At 35.1% G+C, this 27,596-nt stretch overlaps 1 protein-coding gene across 2 annotated transcripts in view; it reads left to right on the top strand.

Moving 5' to 3' along the window:
• Positions 1 to 900: 900 nt before the first annotated feature.
• MAP3K2 (mitogen-activated protein kinase kinase kinase 2) overlaps positions 901 to 27,596 on the top strand; it is a 40,191-nt gene continuing 13,495 nt past the window's right edge. The window contains exons 1-14 of one of the 2 annotated variants that reach the window (XM_045558831.1): positions 901 to 978; positions 3,588 to 3,706; positions 4,346 to 4,386; positions 5,827 to 5,926; positions 10,701 to 10,814; positions 11,197 to 11,284; positions 14,729 to 14,859; positions 15,781 to 15,860; positions 17,069 to 17,136; positions 17,313 to 17,405; positions 17,987 to 18,193; positions 21,316 to 21,464; positions 21,851 to 21,982; positions 25,976 to 26,105. In XM_045558831.1, coding sequence (XP_045414787.1) covers positions 972 to 978; positions 3,588 to 3,706; positions 4,346 to 4,386; positions 5,827 to 5,926; positions 10,701 to 10,814; positions 11,197 to 11,284; positions 14,729 to 14,859; positions 15,781 to 15,860; positions 17,069 to 17,136; positions 17,313 to 17,405; positions 17,987 to 18,193; positions 21,316 to 21,464; positions 21,851 to 21,982; positions 25,976 to 26,105 — 1,459 coding nt within the window. In that variant the 5' untranslated portion in view covers positions 901 to 971. Of the gene's footprint in view, positions 979 to 3,587; positions 3,707 to 4,345; positions 4,387 to 5,826; positions 5,927 to 10,700; positions 10,815 to 11,196; positions 11,285 to 14,728; positions 14,860 to 15,780; positions 15,861 to 17,068; positions 17,137 to 17,309; positions 17,406 to 17,986; positions 18,194 to 21,315; positions 21,465 to 21,850; positions 21,983 to 25,975; positions 26,106 to 27,596 lie in introns of both variants that reach the window. The other variant, XM_045558830.1, reaches the window with a different exon arrangement.

The following is a 27,596-nucleotide window of genomic DNA, read 5'->3' as shown; positions in this document are numbered from 1 at the left end:
ACATTTACAATTATAAATTTTATCTCTACTTTAGATGCATCGAGCAGGTTTTGGCTTGTGTTTTCATTTTCATTTATCTCAAAGTATTTTCAATTTCCCTTGTGATGACTTTTGACCTATTGGTTCTTTTTGTGTGCTGTTTAATTTTCACTTATTTGTGCATTTCCCCAATTTCCTTCTGTTATCAATTTCTAATTTTGTTTTATTATTGTCAGGGAATAAACTTTGTGTGATTTCAGTCCATTTATAGTTACTGAGATTTGTTTTATTGCCTAATGTGGTCTATTCTAGAAAATGTTCTACATGTATTTGAGAAGAATTTGTATTCTGCTGTTCTGAGGTTGAATGTTCTGTAGATTATCTATGAAGTCTATTGGTTTTATAGTGTCCAACTCTTCTGTTTACTCACTTATTTTTTGTCTACTTGATTCATTATTGAAAGTGGAGCATTAAAGTCTCCAACTCTTATTTTTGAATTGCGTGTTTCTTCCTTCAGTTCTACAATTTTTGGCTTCATGTATTTTGAGACTCTGTTGTTAGGTATATATAAGTTTATAATTGCTATATCTTGTTGATGAATTAGCCATTGTTCATTCTAAAATACCCTTTGTCACTAACAACAATTTTTGTATCATAATCTATTTTGAGTGCTTCCACTCTAGGCCTCTTTTGGCTACTGTTTGCATAGTATATATTTTTCCATTCTTTTTGTTATTTTGTCTTAAAATTTAAAGTGTATTGTTGTAGACAACATGTACAGGTTGAGTATCTTATCCAAAATGCTTGGGATCAGAAGTGTTTTGGATTTTGGATTTTTTCTGATTTTGGAATATTTGCTTATATATTTTTTGTTTGTGGCTGTCTTTTTTGTTTCTTCTTATGAGCATATTTGTCGTTTTAGCTTCTAAAGAAATAAAGAATGCTGATGGGAGAACCATTTTCCTAATTTTCAAATTGTTGAGCTGGTTGCCATGATGGGTGAGTTCAAACTAAAAGCATTTTTTCAGCCATAATTAAAGGATAGAATGAGAGAGAAAAAATTTTCTCTATTATGTTATTATAAACCTTTTTATGAAGAAATTTTATGCTGATACTGATTGTGATTTGCTCAGACTCTGATGGCAAGAGAAAAATAAAATGAAATTTTGTCATAATGTTAACTTAGTTTCGTTTTGTGCCCAGTTGACTGCTTTCAACATATGTCAGAAACCCACTACTGCTTCTGTGTGCCAGTTGGTCAGAGTCTGGTATCCTTTGGGCATCCTCACTGCCTATTGGGGCAACTCATGATCCTTATGATATTTATAACATGTCTAATCTGCCTAGTGCCCTATAGCCACCATAGGGATTCTTAATAGAGCAAAATAGTCTAATAATCATAAGAACAGAGCTTATTATAGTTTGAGTATGTTCAAACTATGTATGTATGATGATCCTTTTGTGAATTTTTTAGCTTACAACTTGTCAACCTCCTCAAAGTAAATTCCCTACTGGTAGTATTTACCGTGTTATTCTTCAAGCCTGAAAAAGAACAAACTCAATTAAATTGCCTTTTTTGTGTGTGTCATTTTCCTAAGATTTGAACTTTTGTTCTGATGGCCCTTTCCTTTTTTACATATTAATATATGATAGAAAATAATACTAATTTTTCTTTTTTCTTTTTCCTGTACTCATGACAAGGAAGGTGTATAGAAATGTGGTAAGAGATTTTAGCCAAAGCCTCCTCAGGCATTTATTTATTTTGGCATTGTGATATTAAACATATAAAAATGCCTAAATTCAAGTCTTAAAAGTTTTTTCTAATAAAATAATTAGAACAACATAGATACATGTAAGTATTAGCATTCCTTTCTCCCCAGTGTAGAATTAAAGGTATTACGTTTCTCAATAAGATCCCATCAACTTCTTTCCAGTTGAGATCATTCTGGGCTTATCAGACTGAGGAGAAATTTATTTTTATCAATAAGTGACATATTTCTGGCACGGACCTATTATTGATAGTACACCTGTTGTGATTATATTGTACCCAACTGGCTCAGTTACCTATTTGGCTAAGTTAACATTGTGACACAATTTTATTTTACAAAGAATATTTGTGAAGGATTATAAAATTTTCTCTTAACCTGGAATTTATTTAAAAAAACCATTACAGGCTGGGCACGGTGGCTCACACCTATAATCCTAGCACTCTGGGAGGCTGAGGTCAGGAATTCGAGACCAGCCTGAGCAAGAGCAAGACCCCGTCTCTACTAAAAATAGAAAGAAATTATCTGGACAGCTAAAAATATACATAGAAAAAAATGAGCCAGGCATGGTGGCGCATGCCTGTAGTCCCAGCTATTCTGGAGGCTGAGGGAGAAGGATTGCTTGAACCTAGGAGTTTGAGGTTGCTGTGAGCTAGGCTGATGCCACAGCACTCTAGCTCGGGCAACAGAGTGAGACTCTGTCTCAAAAAAAAAAAAAAAAGCCATTACAACCATTACTTTTAACTTTTAATATGCAAATAATTTTGCTACGGGGTAGAATATGTTGAATGTTATTAAAAATAATAAATTCAAGAAGTCAGTTATTTTTGTGTTTGAAAGACTATTAAGGCTATTGTATTGTCAGATTTTTAAAAATGACTTCCCTTATAAGATATAGCATGTTTTAATTATTACTACTCTAGGAACATAAATTATATATTGTTCACCAAAATGATTACCTTGTAGAATGTAAACCGTGAAGTCTCTTGATTCCTTTATTTACCATTTGTTGATTATCATTAGTAGAATTGATTTACTGCTGAAAATCAAGTAAGTTGCCCCTGAAGTCTTCCAGAGAGCTTATAATTGGCATTACTGGGAGATACATGCTTATAATCTCAGAAAGAAATCTTTCATATGTTTGGTTCATGATCCTTTCCCTCAGTTTTACAGACTCAGTCCTTTTTCTAAGGAATGGATTTTTCTTCTGTTGTTACCTTTTAAATTGTTACTGGCCAAGGTCATTAAATAGTCTGTCTGTAGTCTTATTAAACTTTATGGTGAAAAAGTTTGAGAGAGCATTTCCAAATACCAGTAGGCCAGTATCCACAGATGAAGCTTTTTGTTTTGGACTCTTAAGTATTGATGAAAGAAAAAAAAACTCTAAAAAGGAAGTCTGTACTTCGAATATAAATGCTGAATAATGATGGTGTTTATACAAAGTTTATTTTTTCCCCACTTTTTTTTTTTAAGATTTTAGATGTCTTGATGTTTTGTTTAGGAGTCAGAAAAAAATTTGTTGTAACAAGGCTGTTTTGACCCATATACTAGCATATTAAATCATTAAGAGAATGAAAATGACTTTATCTCATCTATAAGTATCTTATATATGAACCTCTAGGCTGATGCTACAGCTTGAGTCTAGTGCAATTTTAATGTTATCTGTCTTTAGGGTTTTTTTCCCTTCAGTTTTTAAATAATTAAAATGTTATTTCACCCAAAGTGTAGGCATTGAGAATGTTTTAGATGTATTTTCTAAATAAATTTATTTATAAATTTTGTATTTGCTGTCTATATGTTGAAGTTAAAATTCTGTGTATGTGTTATTTCAAAAATACCTAGATGATCAGCAAGCTTTGGACTCAATAATGCAAGATTTGGCTGTTCTTCATAAGGCTAGTCGACCAGCATTATCCTTACAGGAAACTAGAAAAGCAAAATCTTCATCACCAAAAAAACAGGTATTTGTTTTAATAATAATTTACTAAGTATATTTTATTATTTGAATTTTTTCCCCTAATATTCTCATCTTATGGAGGACTTGTGTTTAGCCTTTATACTTTTGAATCAAGTATTTTGTTGTTTGTTACACATTTTCCCATAGGAGTGTGCATTTTTTAAAAAATGGTAGTTCTGTTTAATGGGGTAACTGCTTTCTAAAGAAGATACTTCATCCATCCTTCAAGCACTTAAGATAGGCAAATTGTTTTATTTTGTTTTACAAATAGTCTAGTCTGGATGTTTACAAATGAGGATGATTTGATTCTTATAAGTGAAATTAATTTGGGATGCCAAGCATGAATGGTAGAAATACAGTATTCTATATTTTCCTCTAGCAGGATCAGCAAAGTCTCATACCCCGATGCCTTCACTAATAGATCTTGGTATTCTTTCTATGTTGCCCACATTCAGCAACATAATTCTCAACTCAGCTTTTTGGCAGACATGATCAATTGATTGGAGCTGATACAAAAAATGAAACTTCTTTCCCTCTCAGCTGTATTTTAAATGAATGTTTAGGAAAGAAAATCATTTAGAAATTCTAGAAATTTTATCTGATCTCTGAATGATTGTATGACTGATTTGTCATTTCATTACAGAATGATGTCCGAGTCAAATTTGAACATAGAGGAGAAAAAAGGTAAGGAAGGAAACATCACTTGTCAATTAATTGATTTAATCAGATGTATTCTAATTAAGCTATTAAAGGTTCTTTGATTTGAATGAAGTTTTATGGTTTACAAATTGAAAATAGGGGAGCCTTTGCTAATGTCTAACATGAGCTTAGTTTTAAGATAGAATCTGTCAAAATTCAGGCTAACCATTAGAAATTATTAGTGTCTTTTTTTTGTAATATTAGGAAAAAATAAGGTCTATAAATTAAATATATTTTCCCTTATCATGATTGTATCATCCCTCCAAATACTATACAGAATTTATGTATGTGGACTTAACACTCACAATTTTGCTTATTCTCAAGAGACCTCAGTGCTATGATATGCATTTCATTAGTAATGTTGAGGAAGGTGAGTTGGAATGGTGGCTGCAAACTGTTTAGTAGAGATGTAAACCTCGCTTTCCACTTGGCTTCTGTACCTCAGTGCAAAGTGGTGGTGGTGGTTGATGACAGAATTGGTAACAAGATCTAATAGGAGTTAGAGAAGATGGAATTTCATTTCTGCTATTAGTGTCTCATTGAATTAATTGAACGAAAAGTCTACTGGTTTTAAGGACTTTAAAGTGGCTCACAAATCGTATAACTTGAAGATGTAAACATATTTTACATTGAGATGTTTAAAAAGACCAAATATACCACAGAACTATTGTCCAATTTACTTTTTTATTTAAGATTCTTTTATGGATATTTCCCCAATTTTTAAATTTATTCGGCACTAGTTTTTGAGCACTTACTATTAAATATATGCTAGGGCAGGCCCTGGAGGAATAATGTGAGCAAAGCAGACATGGTCTCTCCCCTTGTGGGGCTTACAGTCTATTCTGGTTGTCTCCCGGCTTTAGGTGCATGCTCTGTAGGGGCAGCACAGGCCAATCCTTTGGCATATAGGAAGAAAACACAAGAATTTTAATTCATTTTACAATTGTAATACTTTTAAAATATTTATTTTGGAGGTATACTTTATGACTATGTGCTCAAAAATGTTGAGTTGATAAGGATACAGAAATCAAAATTTGAATCCCCAATATACAGCTTTTTTCTTTTTAACAGTTTCATTACATTCTTTTGTGCAGATTTCACATAGTTGAGTTAAATCACTTTTCCTCAATGGACATTTTACATTGCTCTTTAACATTCATGTGACCGTTTTCGGTACAAATTTAAAACCAGAAAATTTTGAAAATTTCCTTTTAAAATTTTTTATTAGGATAGAACAAACTTCAGAGTTTTCAAACTTTGTGTTGAAAATTTGTGCACTTGATCAAAAATGAGCTGTTGTAGTGTTTAAGTGAACATTTACACAATTTTTACTTAATTTTATATCTAACAAGAGGTACCTGTTGGAAGTATATTACTTAACTTTGGCTAAGAAAATAAAATATTTTTAAAATTCTGTCTATATAGAATCCTTCAGTTCCCCAGACCAGTTAAACTGGAAGATCTGAGGTCTAAGGCTAAAATTGCCTTTGGACAGTCTATGGATCTGCATTATACCAATAATGAGGTAAATATGTAGAGTTTAACTTTTAGTAGTTCTCATTTTGGAAAGTACTATGTTCATTTAAGAAAATTCCTTTAGGCTTGTTATGTTTTTATTTAGGAATTTATAAATATATGGTATATCGGAGGAATGAAATATCACAAGTAAATTTAACTGATTGAGATAGATTTTTTTCCTTTGTGGAAAATAATAGAACGCACTACTGTGCAAGTAATTGAATGATAGTCTATTATAGGAGAAAATATATGTATTACTTGTAAGTTTGCTGTTTATTTATGTTTTGTTTTTATTATGTGCACTTTTGATGAACTATCTTTTCATGCTTTCACTTGGCTACAGACAGTAGAGCCTCGGTAGTCAGACAATTTAGTTAAAACTTAAAGGATTATTTTAATGTTGGTTAGGACTTGATTAGGTTATTATGCTGATGTTTAGGGGTCAGTACATGTGATCTTGAGGGCTTGCTTGGTACTGAGGAGCTATGTGTTACGGAGAAACCCCTCTTTAATCTTGTAAAATTAGGATTGGATTAGATGATCTGTGAGGTTTCTTTTTTTTTTTTTTTTTGAGACAGAGTCTCGCTCTGTTGCCCAGGCTAGAGTGAGTGCCGTGGCATCAGCCTAGCTCACAGCAACCTCAAACTCCTGGGCTCAAGCAATCCTTTCTGCCTCAGCCTCCCAAGTAGCTAGGACTACAGGCATGTGCCACCATGCCCGGCTAATTTTTTCTCTATATATTTTTAGCTGGCCAGATAATTTCTTTCTATTTTTTTTAGTAGAGACGGGGTCTCGCTCTCGCTCAGGCTGGTCTTGAACTCCTGACCTCGAGTGATCCACTCACCTTGGCCTCGCAGAGTGCTAGGATTACAGGCGTGAGCCACCGTGCCCGGCCAGAGGTTTCTTTTAGTTCTTGAGATCCTATGGGATCTCAAGATCTTGAGATTCTAAAATTTATAGGACAGTTTGGTTTTTAATCTTCAGAAAATATTTATTAAATTTTCAGGCTATGACAATGAATTGCAGCTCCTCATGGAGTAGACTTTGTATACCTATGGTACAAGCAGACAATTGATAAATGAATTGCTTAAATATATGATTCTTTGAAGGAAATGCATAAAGTATTATGAGAAAAAATAAAAGCAAGGGCAGTAGGTATCCTGTATACAGTGTTAAGGAAGAACTAACTGAGGTGCTGATATTCATACTGAGACATATGAAAAGCCAGCCCTACAAAGAGGTTCAGGGAAAGAACAGGGTTGGTAGAGAGAGTGGCTTGAAAGTGGTGCATACCAACAATCCTAAGATGGAAAAGACTTACATGTTTCAGGAATAGGAAAAGTACCAGTAAGGATGGAGTGACAATGGAGAGCTTAGTAAACATTAATGCAAGAAGACATGTGAAAGTGCTTTGCAAATGTTAAAGCACTGTGGAAATAAAATTATTTGAAAATATTAGATTTTAAATGAATTATTGTTAATTTAAAGCTAAAGAAAATGCTAATGTAGCTTGTCTGAAGAAACCACTTACACCTCACTCGAAAATATTTTGATAAGCAAAAATCTATATTCTAAACAGTTAATATACCTGAATGAAGTGATGAATACTATACTATAGTAGTACCTTGAAATTTTATTTTTCAGATACTTTTTAGGGTTTCCAGTTAGTTGTAAATGCACCATGTTGGCTGTTCCTGTCTCAGCACTTACTATTTCTGTTCATGCTGGCCTGATTTCCAGCTGCCAGCCCCTTAGGCTCTGAGGGCTTTCCGGAGGTGTGGCCATGGGGTTGAAGTACATACAAGGACAAGGGGAATGGGAGCTGGGCCTCAAGGGTGGGTGGGGGTGGGGATGGATGCCCACAGTGGTAACTTGCTGATAATACACCCATTATGGACCTCCTTTCTTTCCCTGTCTTCTCGATTCCCCTACAAGTGTTTCCCAGTGTCTTTTTTTCATAAATGACTTCAACTTGAATCATTATCCCCAAAGTATGATTCAAGGGAGCCAGAAGTATCTTTTTTTTTTTTTTCTTTTGGTCTAAAATTGTGTCATGGAAAACTTTAAGACAATAATATTGTCTTTAAAAAAATTTTTTTTTATATCAAAATACTAAGGGAGGGGTACAGATGTTTTTGTTACATGGCTTGAGTCAGGGCTATAAATGTGTCCATCACCTGAATAGTGTTCATTGTACCCGTTAGGTGGGTTTTTGCCCCTCACCTCTTACCTCCTACCCCTGCTTGATTTCTATATTGTCTTTATCTGTAGCCAGCCTAGTAGGTCTATCAAAAAAACAAGGTTAATTTGGCATGATTTGTCCATATAACTGTGCTAGCTCCTGTAATTGCTATTTCTGTTAAGAGTTATTTATTTATGTAATTTCGTCTGGGGTTTTCTTGAGGATTGACATCAAGCTAACTGTAGTTTCAAGAACTTTTCCATTTTCTAAAAAATAGAAAATTTCTCCATTTTTAGTTTATTTTTCTCATGCTTTATGAAGGATTTCTGTGAATGGTTCTGCCCTTATATTTGGGTGGCCTCTTGGCAGGAATGTGGTAGAGGTGGCATTAGGATAAGATTACTTTTAAGATTTCTTGGAATCCTAAGATTCTATAAGAATCTGTGGTTCTTCTGTAAGTTAACCATGTCCTGATTCATGTGACACGTTGTCCCAAACCAAATACATGATCTTGGACATTGTGGGTACTAGGGAAAATCTTATACAGACAGGATGTTAATTTTGTGAACCTGCAGACAAGCCAGTAACTGATTTATTTATACGGCATGTTATTCTACTTCTATAAATATTTTTTTCTAGTGCAATATAAATTGCTCTATTCAAAATGAACTGCTATCCTATAAATTTCCAGTTTGTTAGAATTGAAACAACCAGGAAATTTAAGCTGGGATTGGTTGGATTTGTTAGTTTGGCTCCTCTTTATCTAATAAGGTGGCTTTGTGTATCTCTTTGAGTGTGGTGTTATGGGGGACGGATATGGGGATGTTCAGGCAAAGTGAAGGTCTTCTAAAATTGTTCCCATTTTAGATGAGTGGAGCCAGAAAACCTTTTTGTGGGCTATTTCCATACTTCACTATGTAAACTCAGGAAGATAATTCATTTCTTTCAAATTTAAGTTCTGTTTAAGGTGTTCTTAGACTCAATTTTAAGTTTCCTTTCCAGAAAGGATTTATATCAACAAACAACTGGTCTATCACAAATAAGTCAGAGGGAAATAGATTTCACGAATGAGGCTGAAATTAATTCACCAAGCAGAAAAACATTCTGTGATTTATTTAGTATAATTTAGATAAGCTGGGACTTGTTCTTGATCTTAGTCCTCATTTTACAGCTTGTAATAGGTGACCTTAGAACACAGGTTCCCACCTGTGTTGACATCAAGACTGTAGGCAGTGTCTAAGCTGCATGCAGGCATTCCTCCGGGATGTCCAGATTTTACAGCCAAAAACTGAAAAAGAGCAGAATCATTTATGTTCGTATTTGGTTACTGTCATTTAAATTAGTGTTTTTTCCCCCAAAAGCAGCATTATCTTGGAAAAATAAGCAATCCAATTATAAATAAATGTATAGTAAAATAAGTATTAAGGTCTTCCTCTCAAAATTTTAACAAGTGTGGAATATGTTCACTTGTTTTTACTCTGTCCCTCTTTCAATGAAATGAAATATACTTTGAAGTTATTGACAGAGTATTCTTAAGCTACTAAGTTGACATTTTTTGAAAAAAGGTATTTTGATTTTCTTAAATTGTGTGAATCACACTTTTCCTCATAGCCCTCAGGTGCTTTTGTCTGAAATAACATCTGATCCATGAGAGGACTGGTGAAAGCAGATTCCACATTCAGGGTTTCCTATGGGATGGCTAACCCATTTAGCTTATTTGTTTTAGAGTGTAATGGTCAGATCACCAGGCTCAGAGAGATGAACCCCAAGTGGGCAGTAGATTGCAGGTATATTACTAATGGCACCCCTCCATAACAGCTGTCATCCATGGCAGATGCTCAGGATGCTGATCTGTTGATGAGCACACCAGGTGAGAATACAAATCTGTGGTTACTATTAGAAAAAGAGCTATGAGTTGCATCTATGGAGGGGCTAGGTGCGGTGGCTCACTTCTGTAATCCTAGCACTCTGGGAGGCCAAGGTGGGAGGATTGCTTGAGCTCAGGAGTTTGAGACCAGCCTGAGCAAGAGTGAGACCCCGTCTCTACTAAAAATAGAAAACTTAGATGACCATCTTGGCCTACACCTGTTTTCCCAGCTACTTGGGAGGGTGAAGCAGGGATCACCTGAGCTCAGGAGTTTGAGGTTACAGTGAGCTATGATAATGACGCCACTGCATTCTATCTTGGGCGACAGAGCGACACTCTGTCTCAAAAAAAACAAAAAAAAAGTTGCATCTATTCAAATGAAAAGATGATCTGTGTGTGTTCTTTAATTTTTTTGTGGTGAGTATACTGTAACTTAGTATTATGGAAATATTCTAGAAAATTAATGTTTAAATGTATTTTATAGAAGAATGTAATGATTAATAAAGCAAAATTTTAAAGCATTTATTCATATTCATTGTATGATTTTAGTGGTGGTAGGATGGGAAGAACAGAACAATCTAGGTACATATACTCATTCAAACTTTTGTGATAGTAACAAATCAAAGAGTAAGGTATTTTAACATTTATAAGTCCCTAGTAATAGAGATGCTGTGGAACAATTTGACACCTAGTGAGATGGCTGCATAATTCCTTATGTTCCTTTTTGTTTAGTTGGTAATTCCATTAACTACCCAAGATGACTTGGACAAAGCTGTGGAACTGCTGGATCGTAGTATTCATATGAAGAGCCTAAAGATATTACTTGTAATAAATGGAAATACACAGGTATGAATTAGGGTTTTTTTCCTAGTAAGAATTATAAGACTTATGCCTAAAAGTCAATATGTGAAATAGAGTTATATTCTGTAATCATTGATATATTTTCAATGTGATTAAATGTAATATACTTTAATTGCTATAGTTTAATATCCTTGCTCTGTAAAACCAGAGTCACAATTATAAATAAGTATAATATATTTTACATATGAAACTAATAGATACTGACGATTTGGGAAGAATTATGTTAGAATTAAAATTTCAAGGAGTAGAAGACTTGATAAGTCCCACAAACAATATAGAATAGCTAGATTGTATTTGGTAGAGGAGAGATTCTGTTTAAAGCCCCAAAGGGGAAGAATAGCACTAACTGTCTTTCTTTCTGTTGTAGGCTACTAATTTAGAACCATTGCCATCACTAGAAGATTTGGACAACACACTATTTGGAGCAGAGAGGAAAAAACGGCTTTCTATAATAGGTAAAGCTAATGTCTAAATTATGAAATGGATGATTTCTCAATTTCTTCTTCATCCTTTAATGTAGGGGCAGCACCTAAACCTATTCCTGATAAATAGCATTCTGTTTCTGTACTTTGTGTAATTTAATTAACTTAACTACATTTTAATATCCGATGTCCCTTGGAAATTCTTTTCAAGTATTACAGGATTAGTAATTGCCAATTTAAATTCTTTGTTTATATACCCATGGTATTTAAATGTTTAACAAATTCAAATAAAACCTTGAAGAGGTTTTAATTGTACAAATATAATGGAGGAAAAAATTAAAAGAAGTAATTCTAGTATATTACAATCAATAGATACACTGGATTCTAAGTTCATGAGCCTTTCTCTAGGGTTTTAGTTATCGCCAAGAATGCTATCAAAATAAAGATTGTTAAGAATTTTCAGATTATGCTTTATTCTCACTTTATTAGCATTCAGTTATTATTTACTGTTAATAATGTATTCTTCTAATTAAGCTTATGGTATAAAGAAATAAGGAACCCTGTGGCTGTTTTTTGAGGAGGCTTTATTAGCAAGGCATGGGTAAGGCAGGGGTGCTCTAAACTGCCCCAGTTTTGTGCATCTTCTTCAATTTATATAAAACATTGGTAACCTACATTTTTATATGATAAAAGCATTATACTGCTCAAGACACTGCTGGTATAAATGTTTTTAATAAAGAGGGCAGTGGATGTGATCATTAAAAATACCATGAAAACATATATGAGGGATAGATTTGAAGGGGAAAAGTTGAAGATGAGAAACAAATGAATAGGGAGGAAGCAGGAGAGTGGGACAGAATAGATGTGGTTGGGAATCTAAAACAGACTGGTCACAGGAGAGCGTTGTTCATAATGAAAGAAAAGATTAAATTAGCATGTGAACCACCAAAAAATATATATGTATTATTCATCTTCTCTTTTGGTTCCCAGGAAAAGCTGTTTTATGACCATTCTCTTCTAAGTGTCTGCTTTGTATAAGTCCTACTTTTGGTTTCAGAAGTGCTAGAAATGTGAGCAGCAGAGATTGTATGCAAGTAAAATAAAAATGGCTTGTCCTCATTTGGATATATTTTGATATAATTTTAAAATTTGGCGAAAGAACATTTGAGATACCTGAATTCAAATTCTAGCTCTCTGATTAACCTGAGACCAGTAAGCTTGTCTTCATTTTTAAATCATGGGATTATTGTATCAATAAGTTGAGAGAACATTTGTAAAATGCATTTTATTTTTCAAACTGGAAAGCATGACTACTATTAATTGTGCATTTCTTACTCCCTATTTCTCATCACATTATAGTATCTGTCATTTTAAAGTAAAAAACTGCCAATTTGAGGCCAGGCGCGGTGGCTCACGCCTGTAATCCTAGCACTCTGGGAGGCCGAGGTGGGAGGATTGCTTGAGGTCAGAAGTTCAAGACCAGCCTGAGCAAGAGTGAGACCCCATCTCTACTAAAAATAGAAAAAAAATTAGCTGGTCAACTAAAAAGAGAAACAAAAAATTAGCCGGGCATGATGGCTCGCACCTGTAGTCCCAGCTACTTGGAGGCTGAGGCAGTAAGATCGCTTGAGCCCAGGAGTTTGAGGTTGCTGTGAACTAGGCTGACGCCAGGGCACTCACTCTAGCCTGGGCAACAGAGCGAGACTCTGTCTCAAAAAAAAAAACAAAGCAAAACTGCCAATTCACTTTAATTGCATTAGACAGAATAAGCTTAAATGCACTAAATTGGCATTTTAAATTCATTTTGAATTAAAATTGCACTGAATACCTCGATCTTATTCTAATAAATATTTGTGTTTTTCAGTGCCAGCATAAGAAGAAACTAGAAATTGTAAAGTATAGAATTACTGGTCTTTTATTGGCACTTCTTTAAACTTGAAGTGGCTTTAATGGATGTAACCATTATCTTTTTTCTTGTATGTTGACAATTACTCTCTTTAATTATTCTCTTTAACTCTCTTTGGGATGAGAATGTATGCTGGTGTATACATCTCAACCAATAGTGCATTGGCATACTCATCACTAACAAAAATTAAGAAAAATGAGTTGCCAAGTAAGGAGATGAAGTTTTCATAGCCTTTTTTTCTTCCCTATCTCCTTTTAGTATAATAGATTGAATATATTGATCTTCTTTTATAAACAAGGGTATATGAAAGGCATAAAAATATTAGGGACTAATATGATCATTGTGGCTACAGTTGATACGAAGTCTAAATCAACCCTGACTCAAAGTCGAGTACCTAATCATTTTACAGACCAGTACAGACAGTGCTCTCTTTTATGCACATCTGTTGGTAAACAGTTTTCTCTTTTTCCCTATCTCATGAACAAGTGCTGGCATATGCTTACAGTGACCCCTTTACATACGGCTAAAGCCTTTTTGCTTTAAATTTGACTAGAACTTAAATGGTCGCATAACGTTCCCATATCTGTTTTATAGTTTAATTTTAATTTTATTTTATTTTTGGTCATTTAAAGGGCTTAATATAGTTTAATTTTTAAAAATTACAAGGAAAGGGGAGAAACTGTATTAATAATCATAGCATCATTTCCACGGAACCAGGTCAACTAAAGTAGGTTATTATCTCCTAAGAAATATGATGAATTAAATGAACTGTCTTAAATGAATGCCAGATTCTCCATTTTTCTAAACTACAAAGAAATTCAAATTCCAGGAATATAACTCACCATAAATAAAGCCTAATTTTAAGTACCCAAAAATATAATCCAGAATTCCAAATTGGGGATAACCTAGTAGGGGCTAAATGACTGAGAAGTAATTCTCACTTTAGGTTTCCAAAGATTAAAGAGAGGGAATGGAAAGGCTATCATGGAGCCAAGTGTGTAAGACATATGTTCTTAGAATAATTTTACCATCACAACCCCCTTCTCAAGTAAGGGATGTTTACTTTCACATGTTTACAGACGAGGATACAGGTTCATGAAGATTGCATAGCTCTCCCAAGACACAGCTGGTAAATAACTGGAACTGGAATTTAAACTGAGGTCTGATTGCAAAGTCCATGTTCTTTCACTACATCGTGATGCCTTTTATAAATTATATTAAAAGCTAACATATACTTGGGTATGAGTGACCTCTAGAAGTTCAGAAGCAGTGGCATTTATGGAAAAACCTGTGTGGTATTATCAGCCCATGAGCAGTCAGAAGACCCATGCTACCTAGTAAGCGTAAATGAATATTACAGTGAGGTTAATAACTATAGCGGGGTACGAATTTACAGAGGGTATAAAAACATTTGACATTTTACAATCATGAATATTCTAATAAGCTTTTAATAAAAACTGAATTTAATTGGCTGAAATTATTGATATATTTCAGAAATATAACCTATTTAATTAAAGCAAAAATTGATTTGTTTGCTGATAATATAAATCATATAATTTTTCTCCTTTGAGGTTCTACTAGTAGAGATAGAAGTTCCCCTCCCCCAGGATACATTCCAGATGAATTACACCAGGTTGCCCGGAATGGGTCATTCACTAGTATCAACAGTGAAGGAGAGTTCATTCCAGAGAGCATGGACCAAGTAAGCAAAAGTTCGATGTTGTTTTTCATTTTATTTAAAGGATGTCATCAGGATCAATGTGATTTGGCAGGTACCTGGTTTTGTGTGTGTGTGTGTGTGTGTGTGTGTGCGTGTGTGCGTGCGTGCGTGCGCACGCACGCACATGCTACCTCTTCTCCTCAAATCTATCTTCTTAACTGAACAAAATAGTAAAATATATGAAAATGCCCACTAATTTACGTGTACCTGTATGTATTGATGTATAAAGAAGAGTGGAATAAAGCTGGTTTTTCTGTATTGCTTATCTCTAAGTAAGTGAATGAATGATGAAGGCATTTGCTTTATAATCCTGGGATTTAGTATTTAGATTTTTTTAACGTTTGAAAGAAAGTATAAAACCACAAATATTCAACTTTGTGAAACTGAGGTTTGTAAACTTTCTAAAACATTTTTTCAAATGCTTCAGTTTTTTTAGTATTGAAATGTTTTCATGACATTGTTATTTCCTTACCATTGCATTGGATGCACACACTACTGCAGTACTTCACACTTTCTAATAATGTAGCAGTCACAGGGTCATTAGTCTTAATTTGGGTGGGGCTATTGTTCAGTTTCAGTAAGCAAAATTATGTGAAGTATTTTAGTTTTTAATTATTTAGTTACTAGTCTATAGAGAAATATTTTTCTCTTAGGAAATTTTGAAGTTGTGGTTGATGTAGGGGACATTTAAAAATGAGTAACTCTGGAGTGACCCCTATTAGGTATGGAGTTCTGAGATTATGGTGAGGGTTACACCACCTCAGGATTCTAAAAGCCATTGAATTGTGTACTTTAATTGGGTGAATTTTATGTTACATGATTATATTTCAGTAAAGCAGTTTTTTTAAAAGTAGCTTTTGGTTCTGTCAGATTGAATCATGGTAGAACTCTTTATTTTCCTAGATGCTGGATCCATTATCTTTAAGCAGCCCTGAAAATTCTGGCTCAGGAAGTTGTCCATCACTTGACAGTCCTTTGGATGGGTAATACTGATTGTAGTTTTGTTTTTTAATACGTACGGGTAAATATGCATACTGATAGCATGTTGAATTATCAGCACATTTCCTTTGTGCTTATTCAGAAGGATGTGAGGAATTGATATTTGTCAATAATGATGGCAAGTGAATTTTTCCACGGTGTGAATAAATCCTTTAACCTCATGGGACTCAGTGTCTTTATTAGTTAAAATGATAACTGATTGTAATATTTTGAGTATTCCTGCTTGCCAAAATTATGTCTTTGAAGGCAAATGCAAACTGAGAAATTATGATCATTTACTTTTAAAACTGTGTTTGTGAAACTGCTATCAAATTTTTCATTATGTTTGGTTTTGGAGATTTCTTGACTTATTAATATTTCACCTGTTGAGGATTATGTTCATTCTGATACCAGATTAGAAATAATTTACATTCTTGGTAATTGTGGCCCAGTGTGTTAGTTGTCATTTCAAAAACTAAAGTTACTTTTCTTTTGTGAAATTGCTGTTCAGGAGTATGAGCAGTATCAAGTTGCAAACCATGAATTTTTTGTTATCAGTGCTCCCCCTCCTGTTCTCAATAGGACAGTGTTCTTGGTGGTCACCCTGTAGCACACAAAGAAGAGTCAATATTAAAATCTTTAGTTGTTTAATCTCCTCAGGGATTGCTTTATGGAAGCAAATTCAGAAAAGATAACTAATACTATGTGGAAATGTGCATTTAATTTTCTCTGATCCGTGTATATGAAACCTCAGTGTCAATTTCTACCTCAAGGTAGACATGTAAGAAATTCAATAGTAATGAGAAAGCTATATATTGAATACTCACTATTTGCAAAGCACTGTCCTGAGCAGTTTAGTTGTATACATTTGATGAGTTGGAAATTATTGTTTCCTTTTTATAGTTGCAGAAACAGTCTCGGAAAATTATTGTCAGGGTTTCACAGTTAAGTGGCAGAGCTCAGATTGAAACACAGGTGTTTCCAAAAACCTTTGATTCCAAAATATATCATTCTCAAAGCTAGGCTTTTTGCCTACATGTACCAAATAAGTGTTTAAAAAGAAGTTTCTCTTTTTTAGTTTTAACCTTTGGAGTGAGCGCCTTTACACACACACACACACACACACACACACACACACTGCTTAAAGATTTTTTTTAAACTGTCCTGTTTTACATACTTTCTCTTAATTTAATGTGACATTTTCTGTTTATAGAGAGAGCTATCCAAAATCACGAATGCCTAGGGCACAGAGCTACCCAGATAACCATCAGGAATTTTCAGGTTAGATTTTATAAATTCTAAACATTGAAATGTTTATGTCACTATTGGATAATGTTTTATCTAGGAGGGAGAGGGGAGATTTTTGAAAAATCAAATAAAAATCTGTAAATGTGCTTTTCATTATTAAAAATATTTGACTTTTTAATAACATGATTTTATTATATGTTTCTTAGCAGATTATGATAACCCTATCTTTGAGAAATTTGGAAAAGGAGGAACATATCCAAGAAGGTATCATGTTTCATATCATCACCAAGAGTATAATGATGGTAAGTTTCTGGCAATTTGACCACAAGAACAGTTGTTAAAAATCTCAAAAACAATAAAAATAAATATAAATTTAAAAAATCTCATATTTGTATAATATCATTAGAAATAAATTTGTTCCTACATCACTTAGTTTTCTGGTTAAAACAGCTGTTGTGAGAAGAGTGGGTCATAACTAAAACTACAATGACATTTTAGCTTTGTGTCAACTTATCTCATAATACTTGTCTTTCCCTTAAAAGGAGTAATTTTTAAATGGTATTAATTAGAAAATTACTCCTTGATGATGAAATTCATATTTGTATTATCCCTTTAAGAGAAAAAATCTTGCTACCTATAAACTTTCAAATCTTTGTTTTATATTTTAAAATCATTATTGGAAATGAGAGTAAAATATTTTTTCTCCTTTTTGTCTAAAAGTGAGGGGATACTTTTATATGATTTGTGTTTTGCCACCAGAGATTATTTGAATTTGGATTCAGATCCTGTTTATTTTTTCCCTCCCAATCATTGCTATTTCAAATACTTTTAAAGCATAACATATTAATAAAAGGTATAAGGTAATTCTGTTTTCGTTTTTTAGGTCGTAAAACTTTTCCAAGAGCTAGAAGGACCCAGGGGACCAGCTTCCGGTCTCCTGTGAGTTTCAGTCCTACCGATCACTCCTTAAGCACTAGTAGTGGAAGCAGTATCTTTACCCCAGAGTATGATGATAGTCGAATAAGAAGAAGGGGAAGTGACATAGACAATCCTACTTTGACTGTAATGGACATCAGCCCACCCAGCCGTTGTAAGTAATAGAAATTGGCATAGTGAACTATATAGCAAAACCTTTGCAGAATTTTACAGTATTAAAAGGAACAAATACCTAGCTAGTCCTCAGGGTGAGATGAACTCCTCAAAAGAAGTAATGGTGCTGTTTCTAAAAAGGGTTGGAATGTCAGGTATAAGCATGGTATCACTGTTAATTAGATAATTCTGTCCTTTGCTTTTGTTAGGAAAATGATTAACAGCTAGTCATTTTTTTCATCCATTCAGTCTATATATCCTTGTTGAGTGCGTAGCACTGAGATTTTAAACACGACCTCTAAGACAGTCTAATGGGGAGAATGATATATGGAGAAATAATTATTGTAGTATAGCATTTAATCTAAATCTTAAATGTGGCTAGAAATTCACTAGTTAAGGAGCTAACAGGTGCAAGAGGCCATGGCATATTCTGAAAATGGGGAATAGTTCATTTTGGGGTGATGTCAGGGATCTTACTTGAGACAGTAGGAATAGGCCTACAGTGGTAACTAAGATCACATTCCAAAGTATTTGGACTCTATCATGTAAGCAGTGCATACAGAGATTCTTGTTCAAAGGTACTTATTGCAGCACAATTTACAAACCTGAATTCCTCTTTTTTGTGCTAGTATTGTCATAGTTTATTTTACATCTCTGACTCCATGCTACGTTGCTATTATTTTTGCTTTAGACAGCTCTCAATTAAAGTGATTAAAAATAAAAGAAGAATGTCTTTTTTTTTTTTTCTGAGACAGAGTCTATCTTTGTTGCCTGGACATGAGGGCAGTGGCATGATCATAGCTCATAGCTCACTGCAGCCTCAAACTCCTGGGCTCAAGTGATCCTCCTGCCTGTCTCCCAAGTAGCCAGGACTACAGGTGCACGCCACCACACCCAGCTAATTTTTCTATTTTTTGTAGAGACAGGGTCTTGCTATGTTGCTCAGGCTGGTCTTGAACTCCTGACCTCAAATGATCCTCCTTCGTCAGCCTCCCAAAGTGCAAGGATTACAGCTACTATACCCGGCAGCTCTGTTCAGTCTGTTCATGATCCTATTGAAGAAATTCCTTATTTCTGTTACTGTTTTTTATTTCAAGCATTTTCATTTGCCTCTTTCTTGCAGTTCCCATCTCTCTGCCAAAATTCTCTGTCTGTTCATGCCTGTTGTCTACCTTTTCCATTAGGACCTTTAACATATTAATCATAGGTATTTTAAATTTTTTGTCTGAATCTCTTGAGTCTGATTGTGTTGATTGCATTCTCTTTTGATTTTTTTTTTGGTTTGCTTTTTTGTGTGTGTCTTATAATTTTACTTTGAATCCCAGACCTCGAGTATAGAACAATGGAGACTGGGGTAAATAGAATTTATGCCTGGAAATAGGCACAGATGATCTTCTGCTAGGCAATTATTGTGGGAATTTTAGTGAATCTAGTCAGGAGTTGTGCTGGGTTTGGATTTTGTTGTGGCTACAGTCCCTGTGCACCACTGACTTCAGGTTCCTGTAGTTATCTTGTGCTGGTTTTCTAGAGGGATTTTCTTAGTGGTCCTGCTCCACCCTCAGCCTTTGGCCTTCCTGTGTGCCGACTTCTCAGAGAGGGAAGGTCCATCTCTCTGTGCCCTTGTCCCTTTCTCAGTAGATTGCTGCTACTTTTTAGCCTAGTATAGGAGAGGTAGAATGGATGGTTCTCTGTTATCCTGTCCACCTTCAGTCTTGGGCAGGCTTAATTTCCTTGGTTCTCAGAGATGGGCTTTCTCAGGGATCCTGCCCATCTTCCAGGAGTAGGAGAACTCTAATGGTCAGGGCCAGAGAGGGTTTCCAGCCCCTCTTTCAGGGTTAGAGTTTTCTTTCTTTTCTATTCCCCTAGCAATCAATGGGTTTTTACCCGTAACCTGGTGGTGACAGGTTTTTGCTGCTCTTCCTCCAGCAGGTTAAGGCTCTTATTTGTTAGGGGAGAAGGCTTTGGGAGGAGCTTTCTACCTTTCCCATAATAGTGGACCATTCACCTTCTCCAGGCCTCGGCCACCAGGAGAGGCTTTCTCTGGTCTCCTGTTCCTGAGAGTGCATAGTAGAGGTCCACAGAAAAGACTTTGACCAGGTGTAAACTCACCTGTGGATCTCCCAAAGCTTCAAAATGCTTACCAACTCACACTTGTTAAAAATGGAGCTGAGTTCTTCTTACCTACTTGTGTGAGTCTTTCTCTGTGCTCTGCCCCAAGCGAGCCAGTGCTGCTGTTCCATCTCTTCTTGGAAGTACTGGTTTTTCATTAGATGTCAGGCTACTTGGTTGCCCTACAATCTTATTAATAGTTTTCTGATATGGTCAGTGAAGGTTATGATTTTTAGATTACCCAGATTTCTCTTGCTGTTAGGATGGGAGTGATGCTCTTTCTAGCCTTCTATGTTGTAGGCAGAAGCTGAAAAACTAATTACAAATATTGCTGTAATAAAGATTAGCAATAATGCAGGCTGGGCGCAGTGGCTCACGCCTGTAATCCTAGTCCTCTGGGAGGCCGAGGCGGGTGGATCGCTCGAGGTCAGGAGTTCGAGACCAGCCTGAGCAAGACCCCGTCTCTACTAAAAATAGAAATAAATTATCTGGACAACTAAAAATATATATAGAAAAAAAAATTAGCCGGGCATGGTGGGGCATGCCTGTAGTCCCAGCTACTCGGGAGGCTGAGGCAGTAGGATTGCTTAAGCCCAGAAGTTTGAGGTTGCTATGAGCTAGGCTGACACCACGGCACTCACTCTAGCCCAGGCAACAAAGTGAGACTCTGTCTCAAAAAAAAAAAAAAAAAAGATTAGCAATAATGCATCTTACAGTTTTTGACATCTTAGATTGAGTGAAAGATGTTATTACATTTGTAATCAGGAAAAAAATAATCTCAGAAAAAATGAGTCATGGGGCTATGAACCCTGTTTGGGTTTAGAATGCTTAGGAAATTGACTAAAGAGAAAAATTTTGAAAGATGGTAACCATTATGAATTTGGATAGTTATGATTTTCCCCTATATCCAGGTACATTCAATTAAGGAATATCACTAATACAGTACACTCATTTCATCCTTAACCATTTGTGTACCATATGACTATTCCATTTTAAGAAAGTGTTCTTTTTCAGCACCTCGAGCTCCAACCAACTGGAGATTGGGCAAACTGCTTGGCCAAGGAGCCTTTGGTAGAGTCTACCTCTGTTATGATGTTGATACAGGAAGAGAATTGGCTGTTAAGCAAGTTCAATTTGACCCAGATAGCCCTGAGACCAGCAAGGTAAAAATCACTGCACAAACTACTTTGTCACATAAAAGAAGCATTTGTACTAAAAAATAAAAATAAAAAAATAACATTCAGTAGAATTTTTGTTTTTTTCTTAGTACAAATTATTTGCAAAACAAATAGGTGATTAAATATGTTTATCTACTTGTACTTTGGGTTTTTATTTTTTAGTACTTTAGTTATATTCCTAATCTGATTTAGTGTTGCTTTAGCATGCCATCAAGAGATGTTTAAAAATTTATTTGTTAGAGACTTCAAAATGTTTGTACCTTAGGAAGTAAAAATTTCAGACTGAAATCACCATAATAGTCTGTGAAGTTAGAATTTTTTGGTTTTACTAATAATGTTGAAAAGACTTAATAGTGAGTTCTGTCTTTCAGGAAGTCAATGCACTTGAGTGTGAAATTCAGTTGTTGAAGAACTTGCTGCATGAGCGAATTGTTCAGTATTACGGCTGTTTGAGGGATCCCCAGGAAAAAACACTTTCCATATTTATGGAATATATGCCAGGGGTAAGTCAGTGCATCTTTTTGAAAATAGACATATTCTATTTAAAGTCTTAGTTGACAAAAGAAAAACAAAAACTTTGATTATAGAATGTTGATCCTAGTTAAGGACATTTTGGAAGGGTTTTAAATTAGAACTGGGTAACATTTTATTTTCTATCCTCTTTATATATCTTTGTATTTTTCTTAACTCATTAATGCTGAAATATTCTAAAGTAGGTTACAGACATCATGCCATTTCATCCTCAGATTTCCCTGACTACCCTAAAATACCCATTATAGTTATTTATTCAAACCAGGTTCCAGTTCAGGACCACATATTACGTTTAAAATTGTTATGTCCCTTAATTCTCTTTTTATTTAGAGCAGTCAATTTTTATATGATACAGCTTTGACAAAAAGGATAGTTTTTCTGTTAAGTCTCATCTCATGGATTTTTTAAATTGTATTCTCATGGGTTTCATTTAATTTGTTCCTTTATTTCCTCTAAACTCCCAGTTAGATCTAAAGTCTAAATTAGATTCGAGTTAAACCTTTTTTATTTTGATACATTATAGATGAAGCTTTGTACTTCATGGTGTATCCCTTCAGGAGATATACAGTTTCTGGTGGTTCCACTATAGCGATGCTAAGGTTGACTGCTAGATTAGGATGATTGATGTACTGATTTCTGCATTGTACAGTTTTGTTTTTTTCTGTAGACCAGAAAGTAATCTGAGGTATAGCAATGGCACATATGAATATCCGTTTCCTTTTCAACCATCCATCTGATGTTTTAAATGCCGATTGATACAGTCATTGCTCGAGTCAATGATTTCATCAGGAGTTACAAAATGTGATTTGTGGCCTCTGTCATTCCTTACATTTTATTTTTCATGTTTGTGGTGTACATTCTTATATTAGTGATTTTCAAGATGATGGTTGGTATATTTCCTCATGTAAAAATACGTGTATTCGCATAATTTAAAAGGTAGTGTATGGTAGAAAAAGGAGTTTGATTTATAGGTCTTCATGGGGGTAGCTGATTAGAATTGTTTCTACAAATGTATGTACAAAGTTGCAGTTTGAGCGTATGGATAAATAAAACTGTCTGTGGAGCAATATCTGGTAGTAATATTCTTAACCATCCTCACTGTCACAAGAGCAATAGTAAGCTTGTTTCTTATAATTATAAATAATTAATCGTTTGTAGTGACACCATTGTTACTCAGTGGTTATCATTACTACTTTTTTATTTTCAAAACTTCTCTTGTGTATTTCAGGTTGTTTAAAAAAATCCTCTTTGAAAACAAATTGGGGGATATATTAAAGGCTATAAAAATGTTGAAGCTTTTTGACTTGGTAATCTCACAGAAATTTATTCTACAAAAGTAATCCAAAAGAAAGGACATACTCTGTTCATTTATTAATATTTTAGTATTATATGTGATGGGGAAAAAAGGGAGTGTTAGTGCCCATAGTGGAAATAAATTATGATGGCATTTTCTCAAGAGAATATATGTTAAAAATTAAAATTATGAAGGGCATGTTGTTCCATGGAGCAAGTACTTGTAATAAGAGAGAGGAAAAGAATATAAAATGCTTTTTAGTGATGTTTATGACATTAAAAATGTATTTGTATTTGGACAGGAACAGAAGAGACATAGAAAAATAGAAAATGTGTTGTATTTAGAGTGTGAAAGATTTTTCTCTTGTTCAGATTTCCATTATTGTTTGTGCAATAAATATTTAAATTGAAAACAGAAAATAATTATGAATAAGTGTGAAGAGATCCAGATTGTTGAAGATAAGATTAATGAAAATATTTTGTTGGTTAAAACTGATTTATATCACAAATGGAGATGTATAATCTTTATATATTCAGCCATCTTAAGACTAAATCAGGCTCATCCCTATAATCCTAGCACTCTGGGAGGCCTAGGCGGGAGGATTACTTGACCTCAGGAGTTTGAGACCCGCCTGAGCAAGAGTGAGACCCTGTCTCTACTAAAAAATAGAAAGAAATTTGGCTGGGCAACTAAAAATATATTAAAAAAAAAAAAAGTTAGCCGAGTATAGTGGCGCACGCCTACAGTCCCAGCTACTTGGGAGGCTGAGGCAGGAGGATCACTTGAGCACAGGAGTTTGAGGTTGCTGTGAGCTAGGCTGATGCCACGGCCCTCTAGCCCAGGCAACAGAGTAAGACTCTGTTCTCAAAAATAAAAAGACTAAATCAGGACTATTCAGGAAGAGGTGGTAGATTATGTTTCTCATTAGGTACACTTGGTTTATAAGGGCAGCTATCTCCTCCAAAGCTTGGGTTGTCATTCCTTGAATTTGAAAAGCATGTTATTAAATTAATAATAGCTCATTGAAAATCCAAATGAATTATACAACATATGGCAAGCCCATGGCAGTTGCTGGACATACATATGTTCCTAGACTTTGCTGAATCCTCAGTTTGTGAATGATACTACGTAATTTCTCTCCTTAAATTTAGTGTGATGGGCCCCTTTGTGCCCTAGACTCAAGCCCTGTGAAAATTATCATTTCATTCTTCAGTTTTCCCAAATTTAGCATTCCATTCCTTAGTTTATCTAGAACTACTTTCAGACTTAGAACCATAACTTTCTTTTATTTTCAGTGCCTGGACTGGCTTCTCTCTGTTATTCTTTCTCTCTGCCTTTCTCTCTTCTTCTCTCTCTTTCTCTCTCTCTCTCTCTCTCTCCCCCCCCCACACTCCATTTTTAGCTGGCACAGTGCTTCTCAACTTGTTTCAGTTGTGTGCAGTGAAGAAGTTAACATTTTTATAGTACACAGAGGTAAACACATTATGCTGAGGGAGCTATTAGCAGCCATAGGCCACTGACACAGCTGCCCAGAGGATCCATGACTCCATCACCCATTTGCAGCCTGCAAGTATTTTTTTGGCCTTTTCGTTTGGAAAGTTCAGTTCTAGCAGAGTTATTCTGTGTATTACTGCAAGTAGAGACATGGTAAGTAGACTATGAACAAACAAGACATGCTGAATTGTAGGAGTGAGTGGTTGACTGGGCACACTCGATGCCTAAGACTTTCCACATGTGTGTTTGCAAGTTTGGGTCTACAGAATTGCAAACTGCAATGGCTTGTGAATGGTGGAGATGACAAATGGTTAAATCTGTAAAATCTAGGATCTACTTTCATATGACAGAGTACATAGTTTACCAAAATTCAAGGAAAGGCAAAAACATTTGGATATATTTTCTTGTTGAAAAAATTATTTGTCCCTCAGGAAGCATTCTATTTCCATCTTTAAATTAAGTGGGTGATTATTAATCAGCTTGCACATTGGAATCATTAGGGAAACTTTTTCAAAATCCAAGTGCCTATTTCTCACCTCTTACTGATTCAGCATCCTCAGAGGTGGCACCTCATCCTGCCCTAAAAAACGATTAAGAAAATTTGAAATTCCTCTTTATTTTCTCATGTTTTGAACTAGAGTGTTGAGTACATAAGGGAGAAACTTTAAAAATCTCATATGTGTTCTGATTTTTTAATCACTCATTTTTTCTCTTGAGAAATCAGCAGATGTCAATAAAACACTATTTAAAAACAGTAAGAATAAAATAAAATTCAAGTACGACATGCTTATATGAGCGAGTAGGAAAAACAAAAGTATATTCAGGGCAAAAAAAGCCAGATAAAAGTATTGGAGAATTTTTAAAAACAGGATTGCAAAGAATAGGATAGGAGGTAGTTAGAACCAACATAGTAATATAAACAAGAATATCCGTCAAAACATAGTTTTTAAAGGCTTCCTTCAGCTGTAACCCATACTCTTCCACAGTTCTTGTCAGGAAATACAGGTGACTTTTATGTTCAATTGCATGGCATAGTATGTTTTTACTGAGAATTCCTGCCCTCTCCAACTAGATAACCTCCTAGTTATGAAGAGGACTCTCTTAAAAATAAAGCTTTAATAGTGGTTTTCATTTCAAACCATACAATAGGTTCTTTTGTTGTTCTCTTTTATTTTAGGGTTCAATTAAGGACCAATTAAAAGCATATGGAGCTCTTACTGAGAATGTGACTAGAAAATACACCCGTCAGATTCTGGAGGGTGTCCATTATTTGCACAGTAATATGATTGTCCACAGAGATATCAAAGGTAAGTAATGACGTATTTTTTATTTTAAGTAGATAGTTTTTTGTGAATGTCAATGAAACAAGTGATATGGTTAAAACATTTAACATGTAAATTAATCTGCCTTTAAAATACCACAGAGAAACAGTTCTCTTGCTTTCTCATGGACTCTGTCTATGTTCCATGAGACCAATTCGATGTTCAGGTCTCCACAAATGGATAGCTCCACTGGGGGGGTTCGCAGAATCAATAAAGTTTAAGAGACCATACATGTAAGCCCAGTTTTCATACATATTGCATGGGCATTAGAATAGAGTAGTTATGAGTAGGGCCTCTGCTACTAGATGGCTTGATTCAAATTCAGGCCTTGATAAGGTCGTGAACTGCGTGGCCTTCAACAAGTTACTTAATCTCTCTGTGCTGCCTCAGTTCCTCATTCTTAAATAGGGAGATAACAGTATCCAGCTCATAGGATTCTTGTAAGGATTAAATGAATTAATGCATCTAATATGCTTAAAACAGTTCCTGATACTTAGAAAGCTTTCAAAAGTTAGCTACAGTGATGACATACTTTGTCTTGAGGTCATATGTAAATTCAGGGGAATGGATTTCATTACCTAGGGAAAGAATAAAAAGGAGGGAAGCAAAGGCCCAAAACTGAGCTTTGATGAACTCCAACTCAGTTAAACTCACTTTTTAAAACTCAAAAACACATCTGTTTTCAGGGATCAAGTATGTAAGTAAATGCATGAAATGACACAAAAGTGAGTGGTGGAGAGGTGTAAAATTTGAGAGTGCTTAAAGCTGTATATTGTAAAGCGTACCTGGGGGTTTGGTTCTGTAAAAAACTGGGTTGTGACTCCAAGTTTAGAAACCACTCTATCCATTCATCAAGAAAAAGAATAGGCCGGGCGCGGTGGCTCACGCCTGTAATCCTAGCCCTCTGGGAGGCCGAGGCGGTTGGATCGTTCGAGGTCAGGAGTTTGAGACCAGCCTGAGCGAGACCCCGTCTCTACTAAAAATAGAAAGAAATTATCTGGCCAACTAAAAATATATATAGAAAAAATTAGCCGGGCATGGTGGGTCATGCCTGTAGTCCCAGCTACTCGGGAGGCTGAGGCAGGAGGATCGCTTAAGCCCAGGAGTTTGAGGTTGCTGTGAGCTAGGCTGACGCCACGGCACTCACTCTAGCCCGGGCAACAAAGTGAGACTCTGTCTCAAAAAAAAAAAAAAGAAAAAGAATAGATAGACATATAGTCATGTGCTACATAATGACATTTTAGTCAGTGATGGACCACATATACAATGATGACTATACCATATAGCCTAGATATGTAGTCGGTTAGTGCCCTGTATGATGTTTGTGCGACAGAATCGCCTAATGACTCATTTTTCGGAACATATCCCAGTCATTAAGCAACACATAACTGTGAGAGAGAGTGTGTGTGTGTATAAATGTATTATTCATAGAGTCTTGCTGTAGGCTCTTAAGAGCTCTCAGGCTTTTGCTTCTTT

The sequence above is a fragment of the Lemur catta genome, chromosome 8, assembly GCF_020740605.2.
Source record: "Lemur catta isolate mLemCat1 chromosome 8, mLemCat1.pri, whole genome shotgun sequence".
Classification (NCBI taxonomy): Eukaryota; Metazoa; Chordata; class Mammalia; order Primates; family Lemuridae; genus Lemur; species Lemur catta.
This window is presented reverse-complemented; position numbering and strand designations above follow the sequence as displayed.